At 39.3% G+C, this 17870-nt stretch overlaps 2 protein-coding genes across 5 annotated transcripts in view; one reads left to right on the forward strand and one right to left on the reverse strand.

Moving 5' to 3' along the window:
* Window positions 1–476: 476 nt before the first annotated feature.
* Window positions 477–8338, forward strand: LOC103470078 (secretory carrier-associated membrane protein 1-like). 4 transcript variants are annotated; one of them, XM_008418219.2, is made up of 10 exons: window positions 478–744; window positions 2488–2568; window positions 2738–2848; window positions 3437–3451; window positions 3758–3869; window positions 4294–4422; window positions 4523–4682; window positions 4775–4876; window positions 4959–5076; window positions 5779–8338. In XM_008418219.2, exons 1-10 carry the CDS (start codon window positions 688–690, stop codon window positions 5938–5940), a joined length of 1047 nt encoding a protein of 348 aa, XP_008416441.1. In that variant the 5' UTR covers window positions 478–687; the 3' UTR covers window positions 5941–8338. The 4 variants fall into 4 exon arrangements, with proteins under 4 accessions (XP_008416443.1, XP_008416444.1, XP_008416441.1 ...); XM_008418221.2 differs by lacking the exon at window positions 2488–2568 and having other exon boundaries at window positions 477–744; XM_008418220.2 differs by lacking the exon at window positions 3437–3451.
* Window positions 8339–8933: 595 nt separating this feature from the next.
* LOC103470079 (lipoma HMGIC fusion partner-like 2 protein) overlaps window positions 8934–17870 on the reverse strand; it is a 13813-nt gene continuing 4876 nt past the window's right edge. The window contains exons 2-3 of the mRNA XM_008418223.1: window positions 12087–12739; window positions 8934–10226 (exon numbers count right to left, since the gene is read on the reverse strand). Coding sequence (XP_008416445.1) covers window positions 9970–10226; window positions 12087–12480 — 651 coding nt within the window. The 5' untranslated portion in view covers window positions 12481–12739 and the 3' untranslated portion in view covers window positions 8934–9969. The remainder of the gene's footprint in view (window positions 10227–12086; window positions 12740–17870) is intronic.

Consider the following 17870-nt stretch of genomic DNA (forward strand, 5'->3'; position numbering starts at 1 on the left):
ATTGTTTAATAATGAATACTGAGCCAAGGCCTGCAGGGCCTCAGATGTTGTTTTGAGGTACTTTTTTAACCTTCCATATGAGTCGTCGATTCTCTTCAAAGTGTTTTCAAAAGCACATCTAGAGTATTTAGGTTTAACAAGAATCACAATCAGCTTTACTAACCAGATTTTTCTGCATAAATGAGAAATTTGACATAATAAGGTCTTTAACTTAAATGAACTTCATAGAGATTCTGCATTCTACCTTTATTGTTGGGAGGGTATATTTTTGATCATGTTTTAGGAAACAACTTACAACAAAAAAGGAAAAACAAGTAGATAATCACTCACTGTCATGTGACAAACTACTGTATGTATATTGTGAACGGTAAGTAAATATGGAAATGTTTCCCATGAGCCACTTTGTTTTTTGCAAATTTGAACCCGTGGGTCCCCATGTGCTGTACCTGCCCAGGTAGTCCAGCCATCGTGATGCTGTCTGACTCTGACGCTGTTTATCAGCATCCTCTCAGCTGCTGCCATTTTTCTGCTATTGGCTAACTTGCTAAGCGAGAGCTCTCCATCTGCAGGAGGAGGCAAAGGGGACTGCTACCAACAAGAACAGGCAGTCAGATCTGAGGACTAGACTTTTCCCGGAGAATTGGTGGTTTCTTATTGGAAGGAGGCAGTAATTAGAAAGGCGACACGATGTCTGATTTTGACAGTAATCCGTTCGCAGACCCGGATTTCAGCAATCCCTTTCAGGTAGCTAACAATGCTAGCATGGCTGGCTAACAAAAAACCGTTACTTCTCATTGAGCCTACATTCTTACTTTAGCATCCAGGCTAATAGCTTGACAGCCTAATGGAGAAGCTCTTCTGGGAGTGGAAAATGCTATATATCATCATTTACGTTGAATGTGGTAGTTTAAGATGATTTACAAACAATTATGTCTCAGATTATTCATGGAAACGTTGCTGTTAATACTGTAATAACTTGTAAATGTATACTAGCTGGGTAATACTAGCTTTGACCATCGCCTGTAAACACTGCATAAAGCTTCTTCTTTAGTACAAACCTTACAGTTTTTTAAATCTATATTAAAGTTTAACGTGCTTGTCAATATTTGTTTTATTTACAGCTGTCGCTAGGATGTAGGCCTTGAAAACTGAAACGCCAGGCTATAGCATAGATGCAATTAAGTGCAAGCGAATTTATAAACGAGATGACTTCACTAAGGCTTCCATCCTTTGATAGTTCGGATTTATTTTTGTGTTTTTAATGTCTGTTATATACCATTTAAACGCAACACAATGTTTAAGTTGGTCATATGTTAAAAAGCAAACGATTGTCTGGATGAGGATTAAAAGCTTAAATCAATAATATGTGTACAGAAGAAGTGAGTTGCATTGTTTTAAAAGATGATACTTGAGGGTATTGTGCATCTCTCAATACACGTTGATTTCTGTAAAAACTTATGAGAGAATCAAAAAGTAATGTTCAACTTCAAACATGTTTTAGATGACAAATACTCATTGATCAATAATCCATCTTTAGTGAGTACAAGCAAATATTAGTTTTAGATTAGGCTAAAAAGAAAAAAATAATCAAAAACAGCAACTGAGAATATTCTGAATTGAAACAGAAAGATTTTCAGTTTGCACTAATAATTGTAAGATTCTGAAAGTTAATTCTAACATTTGATGAAATCTAAATCTTGCACAGGCAAATAGAGCATGTGCACGTAGGTAATTTTCCAATTTTCCTGAACCCATCAAGTAAAGGATTTTTAAGAAAAGCTGCTAATTTTGATGTATATGAAACAAATGTACCATTTTAGCCCACAATGGCAAATATAAAAGGTTGTTTTTGAGAAGATGACCCAACCAAAAGTATAATAGCCAATCAAGCATTTTGAGCCCAAACAACAGCAGAAACATACACATACATTTATTTTGAGTAAATAACTGGGGCCTGCCTCATAAAAGTGTTGCTTTTTCTGCCCAGCTGCTCACCTAAACAAGTGTGTTTACTATAGACTTTTTTCACTGCTTATTAGTGTTGGAGGTGCCTGTGAAATTATTCTTTTTTATGTCATGAACTGGGTTATCAAAGAGTTGTTAATCCCAAGTACCTAATTACTGGCATCAACAAAGTGAAACCTTTTGACTCCACATAGTTGAACATTTTTCAAATCTTACTATTAAAGAACAGAAAAGAACCAAACTTCTTTAGCAAATTAATTTAAAAAATAATCTCTGAATGTGGATTTATTTATTTTTTTGTCACACAACCTCAAAAAGATTATGTCTAGCGTATCCTAATCTAATATAAAGTTTGCTTTTAGAAGTGAAACCACTTTAAGAAAAGCAGAATCTGGTAAATGAATGAAAGAACAATGAATTTGTTCCCGTTTCTATACAAGCCTAGAAGAAAACTGTATATAACCGATTTGTAGTTGTAGTTTTCCCTCCCTAAACTCCTGTATGAACTTCCATACCTTGTAGGATCCTTCGGTGACCCAGGTGACACGATCGGCCCCTCCTGGCGGTCTGGAGGAATATAACCCCTTCACAGACGCTAGAACGGTTAGCTGCAGATTGTGAGAGTGTGTGTGTTTTAGTGTGACCTAGTTTTATCCACCATCCTCTGTCTTCCATGCTGTAACTTTCAGAGTGTGTAAAAGAAGAAAAAAAAACACCCAGTAAAGTTTTGGTTGCACAAGTAACAATGTAGGCATCCTTTGCTGGTCTGCAGGCAGCGCCTGGAAATGCACCCAAACCGACGCCCGCCCCGTCCCAGAACACACAACCCGCCATCATGAAACCCACAGAAGAGCCGCCAGCTTATTCACAGCACCAGACTCAGGTAAAACGTACAGCAGTTAAAACGTACCACTATTTTTTTTTTTACCCCTAGAAAAATGTATTTAAAAGCCTCGAAAGAAACAGTTACTGACCGAAAGTAGGCACTCTTTGAATCTTCTAATCATTTTGCAGATTTTTATCTTTTGTCCTCCCTTATAGTCCTCTTCATTGTGTGGTGTCAACACGGTCTTGTGTCACAGTTACGGTTATTTTATACGTTTTAAATATTTCTCAGATTTAGAAGTGAGCAGGGTTATAATATTGGCAGTTTTCTTGCAGCCATTTTTTTAAACATATGACAAACCAATTTACTTTAAGGTTTTTTTTTATCCTCCATCTGTGGTTTTTCCCATCATGATTTTCTTTTGTGCAATTAAAAAAAAAATCATATTGTTGTGTGTAGTTTTTAATCCACAGAAAATCTCACATAAACAATAACCTATTACATTAATAACTGTGTCATAATTTATCCAACATGTGCAACTGTAAAAACGCTTAAAGATCTTATCTCACAACAGAGACTCTGTCTGTTCCTTTGGTTCATTTTTCCTTTTGCTCTTCATTGTTCTTGTGTTTTCTGATGACCCAGCCGCAACGTAACGAGGTACCGTCTTTAATTCTGATGTGTTCATTTTTTCATAGTGCTGATCTGGTGATTCATCTAATCCCCCCCACCCCCCCTTTTTTTTTTTTGCACCTATAACTTTCAGTTAAGAAGAACCTTTTCAAAGCTAGTTTCAAACTAACAGAAATGTGTGGCTTATAGTGACTAATTAGCTTGCTAACACTACCCCATCCCAAACTAATATAACATTTACCCGAATGAGAAATGTAAATATTTGCTTTGTTGTAACTTTGTAACAGCTTTCAGATGTTGTGAGTCACACAGGCTTCTCCGTGTCTCTCTCAGGACCAAGCGCGTGCTCAGGCGGAGCTGCTCAGAAGGCAGGAGGAGCTGGAGAAGAAAGCTGCAGAGCTTGATCGCCGGGAGAGAGAGTTGCAGTCCCACGGAGTAGCAGGAGGTCATTCAGATTTCTGTCACTCGTCCCCTTCCTTTTGGTTAAACCGGAGCGTTTGCAATGGAGAGAGACAAAAGTTGCTGTTTATGTGTTTCTGCTATCTGTATTATTTTGAAAATATGTTGCTATATACTGAATAAAATCCAGCTACAGCAAAAAATTGTTTATGTTGTAGGACTGCTATCATCCTGTTGTACAAAAAAGCCCCATGACAAGTTCGTCTTGTCAAATATTAGTCACATCTATTGCATATTTTATTTTCCTCAAAAAAAGCTAGAATTATTTTTTTTCTTTTACATTTTTCACAAAAAATGATTCGGTCTGACTCTTTCACTGTGAATTAGCAATCATATGCCACATAAAAATAAACAATATTTCATATAAAATATGATTAACTATCGAGACACTGTTTGTTTTGCTCATGCAGGCCGCAAGAACAACTGGCCTCCGCTACCAGAGAAGTTACCCATCGGTCCGTGTTTCTATCATGATATTGCCGTAGACATTCCCATTGAGTTCCAGAAGACCGTCAAGATCATGTACAACCTTTGGATGTGTAAGTCGGCGTGTCTTTTAACTCCTTTTTGGTCACTGTAAGTCTACTGTCCTGCTCTGTCGCTAAGTTTGACCCGGAGCTGTTCGATGTGATGTACCAGTTCATGCAGGCACGCTCTTTGTGAACATGTTTGGCTGTCTGGCGTGGTTCATCGTGGATGCCTCTCGCGGGGTGGATTTTGGCCTGTCCATGCTCTGGTTTCTGCTCTTCACCCCGTGTTCCTTCGTCTGCTGGTACAGACCGCTTTATGGGGCCTTCAGGTCAGCAAGAGGACAGAATATGGCGCTCGACTTTGGAGCTGTAGATGCAAATCAATGGCCGTTTTCTCACAACTCTTATCTTCTCATTTCAGGAGCGACAGCTCATTCCGCTTCTTCGTCTTCTTCTTTGTCTACATTTGTCAGTTTGGAGTCCATGTTCTACAGTCCATTGGCATCACTGGCTGGGGAACATGGTGAGTATCTCGTGCTGCCGCTGGATCCATCACTCTGTGATCGTCTGGTTCCTTAAAGCTGTCTCCGCTTTTGTTTTGCCAGTGGCTGGATTGCAGCGCTAACTGGTCTGAACACCAGCATCCCAGTCGGTATCATCATGTTACTGATTGCAGCTCTGTTCACTGCGCTGTCTGTGGGCTCGCTCATAATGTTTAAAAAGGTAACAGCATTGCAGAATGTTTGACATGTTGTTAAAAGAGGAACTTGTGTAAAAGTTATTGCTTGTAACATGTAAAATATCAGGGTAGTGATGAAAAGTCTAAACCATTTTCATGTCATTTTACGTTTTATATTTAATTCATTCGGTAATAAATCTGAATACTTCATGGAACAACTAAAAGTTTTCATTAATAAAAAGGAGCAGAAAGTATAAATTCATAAAAAGTTCATAATTTATCCATAATGGGGATTGTATATGACTTCCATCACTTAAAAATACTTCTTAAATGTACATACTTACTTCCACCAGGTAAGATGAGTGACCCTACACATGCAGCTGATATTTTAAAAGCTTAAATAAAAGTGATTGGAAATCTGTGATGACTTAAAAAGGAAACGTGGAGAAGAAACGAGGAATTTTAAACTGTTGTTGTCCAAAGTGTGGCCTGCAGCCGCCAGAATGATTTTGCGCAGCCCATGACCACAATTCAAGAATCCTGCAAATTGTCCCACCTGCACAGTCAGTAGATGAAAAGAGACCCTTTTTATTGAGATCAAGGTTTTCATTAATGTAAGGCTTTTTAAAAAAACACACAGTATCTAAATACTCTTTAAAGAGAAAAATCATAGACACAACACACGTTTGTTTTCTTTAAAATCTGATAATCGAGCTGAATCGAATTGTCCTTTCCGCCTTTTCCAGGTGCATGCGCTGTACCGAACCACTGGTGCCAGTTTTGAGAAGGCTCAGCAGGAGTTTGCAACTGGCGTCATGTCAAACAAGACGGTCCAGACCGCAGCCGCCAACGCCGCCGCCAACGCTGCGACCAACGCCGCCCGCGGCGCCTTCAAGCCTCATCCATAAGCGAAAACGCGTTCAAGGCCACACACACACGTTCTCACACACCTAACCAAACACACACAACAACAAGATGGAGATGCTCAACTCTGGTCCTGCTGCCTCTCAGATTCAACAGAGTATATTTATGAATGTTTCCCCTGCACATTTATCTCCTAAAGTGTGAAGTTAGATAACAGACGAGTTACTAGAGTTGTTTATCTTCACCTAAAGCCTGACATCAGTGAAGACACTACAAAATTCACCCCATCTGCTTTACAGTCAGGTGACTGTCTCAAGGTGGGCTCTGTGTGTGTGTGTGTGTGGGGGGGGGGGGGGKGACGTCATCTTGCACACTTACCCACTTCTGTGCTCCCCTCATCCTGCTGTCCCCTGTGAGCTGATCCCAGACCAGGCAGAAGTCACATCTCTTGCATAGTTAGCGACGGTGATGGCCTCCGAACAGTTTCCTGCCTGATGAATGCAGTGTAGAAGTTAAGAGTCTGTTTGCACATAGTTTAGTTTTTGTTTATTTTATTGTTTTTTTGAATAACAGGACGTCAGTGCGATGCAGTGATACATTAATCGTTTTTCTTTCATCCAATTTTTTTTTAACATTTAGGACTTAAAGGTACAGTTTACTTCGTCTCGTATCTGTGCTAAATGTAGCAAGATGATAACGTCCTCGTTATGGAAAAATGGGTTCATATTCTTATAATAATTGAACAATCCCCCAGGTATACGTCTCACCTCGGTTCTGTTCTGTGTGCTCTTTTGCTTGGGCTGATTAAGCAGCTTAAGATTATCCAGCATGATAGCAACAAGCGTGCTCGGCACACACTTTCACTCCATTGCCTTTTTTCAGGCTTCACATGTTGCTGGTTTGGAGGAGGGTGTGGGGAGTGACTCAAGTCCCGACTTGGAACAGCCTGGTGTATTCAAAGTGGGGAAAAAACGTAAGAAAAACCGATGTTCCCTTTCATTTACGAACGGCATTGACTCATTAGCACACCATGTGACTCCCTCTCAGTCGTTTTTGTAGCTGTTCTCACTCGTTGGAAAAACTAACGCTGCTATTAACTTCAGAGCCGCTTGATGTTGGGCTCTCGCTGTCCTGTTTCCTGTTCGAAAAGAAACAAAATACACACGTGGAGAGAACTGAAATGCCTTTTCTCTCAGGAGATTTTTATTTTTTCTTGAGTCTAACCTGCACATATGTTAAAAAGGAAAAAAAAAAAAAAAACTTGAAACTGTACATGTACACTGCATAGCCTAACAGTGGCTGTCATTTCAATTGGTTTTCCTCTGTCTAGAGGGAATTACTGGCTCCAGAAAATGTGTACCCAAACTAAATACCGAAGGAACAGGGGACTGAACTGGATGCACACTCAGTGCCGTCACCAACACACGTTAATTTATTCACACTAAAGTTGTACAGACTACTGTCACTGAAGTGAAATATGGACGTGCGTTTGTTTGGGGGTTTTTTTGTTTTTGTTTTTTGTTGTGCCGAAGCACTTCACGTAGTGAACGTGATTGTCTGACGATGTGCATGATAAATGAATGATAAAACTGCTGTGCTAAACATTAAATACTCCCAAAAGTAAATGTTAGAGAGTAAAGGATACTTCCTGAAATAATAAGCTTAAATCTTGGCAGTATTGCTTTTATTTGGAGTTGTTTGTTTTTTATTTTAATACGTTACACATTTCTTGTTTTTACATCAAAGTTAGTGAAAATCATGTTTTTATTTATTTTATTTAAGTTGTTTGCAATTTTGTCTGCGTGTGTTTTCTTTTTTGCAATGACATGGTTAACGCGACGACTAGGCTGCAGAAAGCTCTGCAAACACGTGTGTGTGTGTGTATGCGTGCGTGTGTGTGTGTGCGTGTGTGTGTTTTATGAGAGTGAGTGTAAATGATTTGGTATGGAAGAATTAAAATCCCTCAAGTGTTATTTTCCTGAAAAGCTGTGAGAAACTACCAAATGTGCATAGAAATGTTTTTCCAAATCTTGCTTTGTGATGTGCACCCTTCAGTTTTACCTTAAGTTATTACACTACTCTGCTGCATACACCCACATGATGACCATGTATTTATACTTTTGAAGTCGTTCTACGAAGCCTTGCCACAGTGGGTAGTTTTTTTGATGTATTTGGCGAGCTGGTTCTGCTGTACAGAACTGTGTGTTTTTGAAGTCTACTGACACAAAACAGTGTTTTCTGGCCTGTGGTAGTGTTATTCGACAGAATCAGAGGGGAAAAGGGACACCTGTATATTTTGTAAAGTTTAATCCTCAATATCGATCACGTGTAAAAAAGGAAAAAAACCGTTAATGCACTCCTGTCTGGCTTTTGTCGCATGTGAAATAGTTTCAGTTTTGTATATTTATGGTATTAACATGAAATAAAATTTGAAAGAAGTAATATTTTGATGTCATTTTAGTGTAATGAGTTTAATAATGCACACACACATTAGATTTTATCTTCTCTTATTTTTCCCCAGATCACATTCATTAGTTAATCTTTTTTCCAAAACAATTGGTGTTTCAGTCCCTCCTCGTTATTGCCCTGTGGTTTATTCCTCAAGCTGCTTACAGATGTGAAAAGTTTGATTTAGTTTTGCTTGAAAATTAAGCGAAACTAAAATACTTGGTTGATTCTAAATCTGAATGCTGATTACATGTCGAACTATAAAAGCAAATCTGCCTTAAAATGTATTCAGTGAATGCACACTGATATTTGTATTAATGCTTTAATAAGAAAACAGATTGAGATTCCGATATAAAAACTGTCTGTGGTCTTGTAGTAACCATTTTCTGTCACTAGGTGTCCGTGTTTTCTCAGAAAATCCTCAGTAGGAGACAAATTGCGTCTTACACGCTTTCAATTTTTATTTTACAAAAGAAACAATATGTAGGCACAGATGATCTCTTTTCATACACCACTCTAATGTTACATCGCACTTTCTGCTTTTCTTTTGTTAATGTAACAAAATGGAAACCACGAGAAACACTAGAGATCCTCTTTGAAGCAAGTTAATTTCACTTTTAATTTCATTCAGCCCAATCAGTCAGTAAAATACTTTTATTGCACATCAGACACACATTGAATTTATAAAAGCACAGCAAAAGATTAATTACTAGAATTACAGTCAAATCTGGAGCGTGGAAGAGAAGAGAAAAACATTTAAAAACACTTAAATGAAGTCTGCAGCTTTATGAAATGAGCTAAAGATTAAGTGCAAAATGCAATAAAAGGTGCTATTTGATACAGGAGTACTCTGAAAATACCAAGAGGTGAAAGAGGCATCCACTCCAAGCAAAGGAGACTGAAAGGTGACCAAAATGATGCATTTATGTATCAAAAGCTGAATCAATAGTAGCAAACATTTGGTAAGTGAAGCTTATTCTTCAGAAACTGTCCGTTGCCATTCTGCTGAGAATTCATACATACAAATGATCATGCAAAACAAATGAACATGTCAAATCCTCACAAACACACAGATCCTTTGCCAGCTGTTGAGTATCGTTTTCCTAATAATCTAAAACAGGACTTCCTGCCTGAAGAGACATAGAATCTCAGTTAAACATCCCTGGTTAAGAAAAATAAAGTGAATTGTTTTTCTTTTTTTAATAGCTAATAATAATCATAATCTGCTTGTGGTTTGTTATTTCATATGAACATCCATAATACTTGCCTTTAGAGTAACACAACCATTCTTTAATTTTCTCCTTTTCCATTCTAGTGGTCTCTTGTAGGTAAAATTTTCTATAAAAAAATAAAAAAGTATTTTTGTACAAAAAAAAGGGAATGTTCATCCGTTACCTCCTGCACTAGAAAACGTTTAAAAATGTAACCTAAGAATATAGAAAAATATAAATTTCCCCACTTTTCACAGGCTGCTTTCCTTTGAACACTCTTTTTATCTGGACCATCCAGAAAGGAAAACCCCTCAGGGAAGTCCTTGTCTTCCTTTCATTCATTTGTACAAGTGTGCACATCCTAAAAATTCGACCAAAGCTGATTTCCTGCTCCTCCTGGAGCTTCCTTGAGGCTCACAACAGGCAGATAAGGCTTTTCCCCTCCTCGATCTCCTCCTGAACCTTATCGCTGGAAGTGGCGATCTCGGCCTGCGCGGACAGGACAGAGCACAGGAAAGTTCCCAGAGTTCCTCCTATCGCTGTGTAGAACGCCCAGCCGAGGGAGCAACCCGCCGGCCTGAAAGCCGAGGCCTCCGAGCCGCAGAACTTCGTCACCTTCTCTGACCCCCAGCCTGTGGGATACAGCATCAGCCCCACTATTAGCAGCAGACCTGTGGGGACAAAGCAGACAGTGAGATGACTGGCTTCATTCATTGCTTAGATGACTGTCATGATTAAAAAAGTGCAGATTGGAACATGTTGCCTCTACTCTAGTTGCGATAGCATCTATTCCATGGCTGGCAAATGTTTGATTTGCGATAACAAAAGCTTGAGTTTGATCCCACCTTTCATTGCTGTGCAAATCTTTTACATATTCAGCACAGACACATGGAGAAATTCATTTTTGCTTACAAATAGGTGTGAAGAGATTCTAATATTAGACTTCCCCCTTCTGAGAAGTGCAATGCAACTGGATTGTGAAATTAAATATTACAGCTTGCAGAATTACAGCAGCCAAACGTCCTGCCAGCTCGATGCACAGAGTGCAACAGTGAGGCTACATGGTCTCTGTTGAAAAGCCACATTTGTGACATTTAGTATTTCTGCTTCTTCGGTTTCTCTTTACAATCTTGAAACTTTGCATAGATGAATCCAGAACATACGAATCACCGAAAAGATTAAATATTTGATATGTTTCTGATTCTGGTCAGTTGAGTGTGAGTCTTGCTATAATGACACATTATTGAACAAAACATTACTTCACACAAAAGTGATATAGTGATAAATGTTTTTATTTTCTATTTAAACTTCAATCAGACTTTTTTTTATGATCGTTATTATGTAGCCATGCTTTGTAAAAAAAAATACATTTTGGAATTTTATACTAAAACTATTCAGCACTTTAAAGTAGCATTTAATCAATTCTGGGCAAAGCCTGAAATCCCTCAACTGAATAATATTACAAGTAAACATTACAAAATGAAACCTGGCAGGGATTGTGGTTGTGTTGTTTCCATGACACAAAAAACATTTGTATTATTCATAAGAAACTGTGTCTTTGCTTTAAAATCAAAGTTAATAACAAAAAATATATTTTTTCTGTTATTTAGTTGAAGCTATTTGTGTTTACGTTATATCTGTTTGGTTTACCAGACATAAAGTTGGAAGTTACATTTTTGGGGAAACCACTGATCCAGGTTTGATCATGAATAGTTAAAATGGAGGATTTCCTTGTGTGAATAAGAATAATACCAGAACAGAAAATAAAACGCACAGCAAAAAATAAAAATAAAAAATAACATTATTGGGCAAAAAAAAAAAAAAAAAAAAAAAGAAATGGGGCTGCACAGTGGTGCAGTTGGTAGAGCTGTTGCTTTGCAGCAAGAAGGTTCTTGGTTCAATTCCCAGCCCCAGTCTTTCTGCGTGGAGTTTGCATGTTCTCCCTGTGCATGTGTGGGTTTTTTCCAGGTACTCCAGTTTACTCCCACGGTCCAAAACATGACTGCTAGGTCATTTGGTCTGTCTAAATTGTCCCTAAGTGTGGGTGTGTGTGTGCGTGGTTGTTTGTCCTGTGTGTCTCTGTGGTGCCCTGCGACAGACTGGCGACCTGTCCAGGGTGACCCCGCCTCTCGCCCGGAACGTCAGCTGGAGATGGGCACCAGCAACCCTCCCGACCCCACTAAGGGACAAGGGTGTAAAGGAAATGGATGGATGGATATTGGTCAAAAATGAAAAATGGGGTTTTGTTGTATGCTTGGGTCAAGTATTTATGTATTAAGATATATACATTTTCATAGAATACTGCAGTTGTGATCATCAATATATTATGTAGCAGTAGCAGGACAATTTCTGATTAGATTTTAGATTATGATTTTCATTTTTGTTTTAAAACTTCGCATTAAACTGAAGTATTTTTTTTACCAGCATTTTCTATTTACATCTTACAATATGCTAAATGCAACCAAGGCACAGTTTGTGTGGAATTTTTAGACAAATGGATAAGTTTATAAAAACCAACACATCATCTTTACCTCCAATGGCCTGGAGCAGCCCACAGATGTTGAATATGCTCTTCTTCTTGATGCTCTGAAAGCACAGAGTGAAGATGGAGATGCAGGCCACGCACCCGAGCACCAGCATCCCGGCTGCCAGAAACAACATGGCGGCCTGCCAGAATTTACTGCCCACTTCCCCAAATGTCCCTGCGTAATTCCCGCAGCTGATCTCTCCCTCGATATGTTTGCAGCGGCTGTAGAGGCCGAGGGACTCCCTGTCATTCACTTTTGTCTGTGTCACATCATTATCAGCCAGAAGGGGTTTCACCAGCCAATCAGGGCTCATGAATGCGACCAGCTCTGCAAAGGCCACAATGATGCTGAGCAGGGTCCACAGCATGGAGCGGCATGTTACAATGACATGACACATGGCTTCAGCTCTGAGTCCAAAGCTGAAATGAGGTCTTTAGGTTTCCAAAGAATTCCTCTCCGTCTCCACAGAAAGTTAAGAGAAGTTCCTGGTTTAAATCCAGATGGACTGCAGATCTTATCCTCTCGGAGCAGATGTCGGTCCCCTCGGTCAGCGCTACTTCTCCTTTTCAGTGTGTCCCTCCTCTCTGAAGCGAGCCAACACGCTGGTCATCCCCAAAAGCAACAAAGCTCTGACGCAGCTTCCTTTAGTCGTGGCTCTGGAGAAAAAAGAAGCAGAGAAACGTCAAAAGGTCACTCAGGATTTTCCCGTTCACTATGAATCATTGAGTGTTTATTCATTGGTCCCCAGGACGTCCAGTTCGTCTCCCTGCTACCAGCTCAGACTCATCCTACTTCAGATTCTGTCAGCCAGCTGTGAGCATAACATGAGCATCACTCCCAGATGGTTCACAGTCATAATGAATCACACACACACATAACTTCTGGAGATGGAAGAGTTTACACTATCATAATTCATTCTCAGACCTCAGTGAGCTGGATTTGAACTGAGAAACAACAGGAGCCTTGTGTGATCAGCTGTCAGCACCAATCAGCGCAGAGCTCTGCTACAACACGCCATCTGACTGCAACAGAAAAGCAGGCCTGATCCATCTTGCAATGGCAGATGCAACGTAAATATAGCCGAGTGTTTAAGTTACACCTAATAAATGCTATAAATGATGAGTTTTGTACATCGGAGTATTCCTGTGTGACAAGAGCTTGTGTTTATTTACAGATGAGTCACTGGATCACAGAAAGTACTTGTTCTGCTGCTGCTGCTGCTATGATTTAGCTGCTGTGGCCGCACTGGCACTGGCCCCGCCACAGTCATCGTCCTGCGGGAGTCGAATAGTTTCTCTGATTTCACAGATTCGTCATGATGACATAAACATAAAAAATATCTATTGTTTGGTTTACAAACTGCCTGGTTGTCCTTGCCTAATTTCGCTGGTCAGGAGTCAGGAGACAGCTCAATAAATATCAACTTCTAAAGCTGCAGTTGGTCTGCATTGCTAAACGTATTTTATTTGCATATTATATTATGGGCATAAAGCATATCACAAAAAATCTGGAAAAGTTTAAGCAAGGTCAAAACCCTTTACTCTCTGAGAATAATATAAAGACCAGATGAAAGTTTTCCGGCAACAAGGAAACAATCTGGACTTTTGGAACAAAATTCTTTGAACAGATGAGTTTAAAACTGAATTATCTGAAGCCCAGAACAGAGGACATAAACCTAATACTGCATTCCAGGAAAGGAGCGTCATAGTATGGCTTTCTGCAACAGGGAATAATTAGCTCGACATCGTAGAATCCACCTTGACGCCTGCTGTGTATCAGAAGGCGATTGAGGAAAATATAAGATCTGAAACATGACAACATGAATCTTTCAAAGAGTCCAAAACTCTCCAAATAGAGTGGAATCTTATCATTTAAAGTAGAATAATCTTATTAATGTCATTCTAATACCTCACTTAATGTCTCATCCTTCTTTTGGTAAAAGTTTCAGCAAAAAATCTTTCACCAGAATTTAGAAATCTCTCTTTCTGCCTTGCCTGAAGGGACATAAATAAAGAGTTAGGTTTCAGATAACAACACCACAAGCAAAATTCCAGTTTATGATGGTAAATCTCTCAACCAGAAGCGCTAGGAACGAACCGCGCTGCTTTATATTGCTTGATAAGCTCTGAGTCACTTGTAGAGAATCCACCTCAGAAATTTCACAGGCCACAAAATGATAGTGTTATCATTGTATGTTGAAAAGGAGACTTGATGATTCATCTAAACACAGGACTGACTAGAAAGCAAAAATACAAAACAAAACAAAACAAAAAATCCCAAATGAGGTCACAATGGCGAAGTCAGACAGCATCAGAGATCCAGGTACGGAGCCTCAGATGTGGTTGTGATTCATATCATCAGGATTTGGCTTTGTCCACAGTTTCCACGGTTTGTCTTAAGCTGAATATCACGGACTTCTCGGCGCTTCACATGTTCCTGCTCCCATTCAACTTGTTTTCCCACTCCTAATTAGAGATTATATGAAACCCCAGCCAAAATACACCGTCTAGTGTCTACATATAATTACCCAGCCAGCTTGGCGATAAACAGCGGGAGTACGTTTAAGCTAAGACCAGTTATAGCTACAGGATATATAAGAAGCAGCTTGGTCAACGTACATCGTTTGTCATGACGGAAACAGCAGGAATAAACAGGAAACAACCAGGATGCATCAGTGTCTCCCCCTCTGAGGACAATTCAGCTCTTAAACGTCCGTCTGATCTAAACCGTCATTCCTCCAGTCAGCTCTCTACAGTCTGTACCAGGAGGATTCAACAAGGCACACAGTTATAGTCCACAATAAAAAGCTGGAGTGACAGTATAATCGGGTATCCGAGCTGTGTTTATGTGGTTCGGAATAATTTCGGGAGTGCTCCTTACAGCTACTGTTTATTTTAGGCTTTTCCACATTCTGTGGCTGTTCTAATTCTTGTCCGTTTCCCCTTTACAATACTGGTTTCACACAACAGCAAAATCACAGTCCAGGCTAGCAACGAGCAATGTAGTTTTTTGTTTTTTATCATGAACCTGAATTTCAATGGGATTATGAGTTTACCTTGTGCAGCTTGAGTCTTTAGTTTGCTGCTGATTATAGTTTATTCAAACAGAGCTCAGTGCTCTCTGTTAAGTCTACAGTGCCCACAAATTAGCAGCTCTTCCACTTCAAGCCACACGGATGGAGCCATAAAATACATTTTTGGAAGGCAATTAGCAGGCTCCTTTTGTGTAGACCTCAGCTATTACAGGAAATTGTCTCATTCGTATCCCATTGTGGCTCTCATTTAAGAAAACATTCAAAGGTTAACGAAACCTTTAATCCACCTTACAGGGGTGTTACAAAGAAATATGTGCAAAAGCTTCTTTTGTGTTTTTGGTACAAGGATTGAGAACAAAACCAGGTAGATTCATCTGAAACCTAAACTTGCTGTCACACTTTGTTCTTCTGTTGGAGTTTTTAAAAACACTTTTTTACTGGAGGACATAAGGGCACGATCCTGTCCTGCATAACCTCAACACGCATTATAACTAAGTGAATTTTTTTCATTCCAACACATCCCAAGGGTGTTTTATTGGCACAAGGTGTTCTTTGCACCTTTGTGCAGTTAGTAAGTGTATATTACTATTTGGAAGAAGGGCGTAAAACTTACAGTACAGGTAAATCTATTGTTTCTTTTTTTTTTCCCCTTCGCTTAATTAATTACAATTACAGACAATCTTTGAAGACACGCTTCTGTCATTAAAGAACTGTAAGAAGATCTCTTATTTGTGAACTTGAATCAATGGTTTGTGGTTATTATGTGTCATGGACACCAACCAAAATTTTCAGAGTTTCTTTGGAGAAAGTCATGCAGGAACAGACACCTGCTGAAGCCATTTCTCCATTTTAGATGTCCATCTATCGTCACGCTGACTCAACTGATTCAACTCCAGCTCCAGAGGTCGAGACTTCTGGCATCTTCTGTCTCGCAGTATGAACAGATTTCAAGACTGTATCATATTGAACATGCTGCAATATGACACTTTCTCGAGTGACTTACGATTTTTGAAATAGCAGCATGTGCCAGGCCTGACTCGCAGTAAATTTGGATGTGATTAATTTATTTTGAACATGTCCATTATCCTGATGGTGGAACCATGTTTACTTAAAGAGATGCAAATATTGTCATAAAATCCATAAAACCACTTGAGGAACTAATCCATGTTAAAGCTTACTTAGAGTTGTGTACAAGATGTCACAGAGTTGTATGAGTAATGTGCCGGAGTTTGTTTAAGTGTACAGAAAAGGTCACGATATCCTGAGAAGGATGAAAAGTTTCCGCTTGTTTGCCGGCTGTTGAGCAAACTTCTGGAGAACGTGCGTAGGCAGCAGTTCACTGATGAAGGTTAGTTTCTCTTTGTGTTTACTGGAACACCAAGGAAGATTAGACTCTTGAAGTTATGATCCATTTCAAACACGCAGCTATGGTTGCCTTCTGTGTCTGTACCCTCAAACTGCTTGATCTTTCTTACTGGATGTGCTGTTTGTGTTGTAGATATGTACCACCTCAAACAGTGACAGGTTCTGGCATCTTGATGTATTGAAATGATCCTCCATGATGCTGAGTTTGGCTGATGTTACAGGAGATGCGCTTCCAGATAAAAGCTAGTTTTCCATCTGATATGGTCCTGCTGCCGTCAGACACCAAGTCTGCCATGCAGAATAATATCCAAGCAGCACAAGACTGAAAACACACTCACACGGTTTTCTCAAAAGTCTTTTAGCAAACGGAAATTAACAACACACACACACGCACAACCCGATATACCAACAGCCAACCGTGTGGCCAGAAAGTCTGCGTTGCTGTAAAAATTCCTTCAGCTAAACCAAAACATCAGTTTCAGCAAAAGCCTGAGACAAAACAGTAAAACCGAAGGCGTGTTTGTGTCAGTCAGCCGGCTGTTAGCTTGAGGAAGCAGCTGAAGAGTTAATCAGAAGTAATTGGTGTGAGATATCAGAAACAGGCGCTGAAAGCGAAGGACAACTTAAAGGCTGGTGGCTGAGGGGGATAAAGCCCTGCAGAGTCAGACTGTTCAACGAAGGAGACATTCATGAGGAGCCAGAGAAAAAACAACTCTGTTCATGGACAAAAAATGTTTCCAGTTCACAGCGTCTGTTAGGACGCATCGCCCTGCATCCGCTTGGACTCGTCCGCGCTTCTTCACTTTACAACAACAAACTTCAGTCTATTTATTAGGATTTAATGTTATGGAAGTAAGTAAATCATACTTGGTTTTAGTGGGGTTTTTTAACAAATGCAAATTCAAGTCTTTCGGTTGCATTTCCGCAGACTGAAAGTTTTGTTCATTTTTTTTCCAAATGGCTGAAGCTGATTGGATGGAAAGCGACTGAACATTAGTATTCAATTCTTGTCCATTTAATGAATTCAAGTTTGGACTTTGACTACATCATCATAATTAATAATTATAATGATGTAAATTAATAATTACATCATTATTACATTGTTATAACAACTTTGAGCATTGTTATAACAATGCTCAGAGTGGTTATAACAAACCTCTGAGGCTTTCACAGACAGTTTTATTTATACTGAAATTAAATTAAACATCAGTAAAATCTTATGACTTGGTGACTTTGAGAACTACCGGTTGCCCTGGATTTTATTTTGGGATATCGGTGAAAAAACCAGCTGAACAGAAATGCAAATCAGAATGTGAAGTTTGTTGTCTGGGCTCCAAAACCTAAAAGAAGAAATGCAGTTGCTTAATTCAGCTTTTAAAGAAATTACA

Source organism: Poecilia reticulata, linkage group LG9, assembly GCF_000633615.1.
Source record: "Poecilia reticulata strain Guanapo linkage group LG9, Guppy_female_1.0+MT, whole genome shotgun sequence".
In the NCBI taxonomy this organism is placed as follows: Eukaryota; Metazoa; Chordata; class Actinopteri; order Cyprinodontiformes; family Poeciliidae; genus Poecilia; species Poecilia reticulata.

What these genes read in the sequence shown, in the direction of transcription:
- LOC103470078 (XM_008418219.2), top strand. Translation starts at nt 688, where the DNA reads ATGTCTGATTTTGACAGTAATCCGTTCGCAGACCCGGATTTCAGCAAT. An exon ending in CATGTACAACCTTTGGATGT is followed by an intron (nt 4,423 to 4,522) that starts GTAAGTCGGCGT and finishes GTGATGTACCAG; the next exon opens with TTCATGCAGGCACGCTCTTT. An exon ending in CGCTCATAATGTTTAAAAAG is followed by an intron (nt 5,077 to 5,778) that starts GTAACAGCATTG and finishes CGCCTTTTCCAG; the next exon opens with GTGCATGCGCTGTACCGAAC.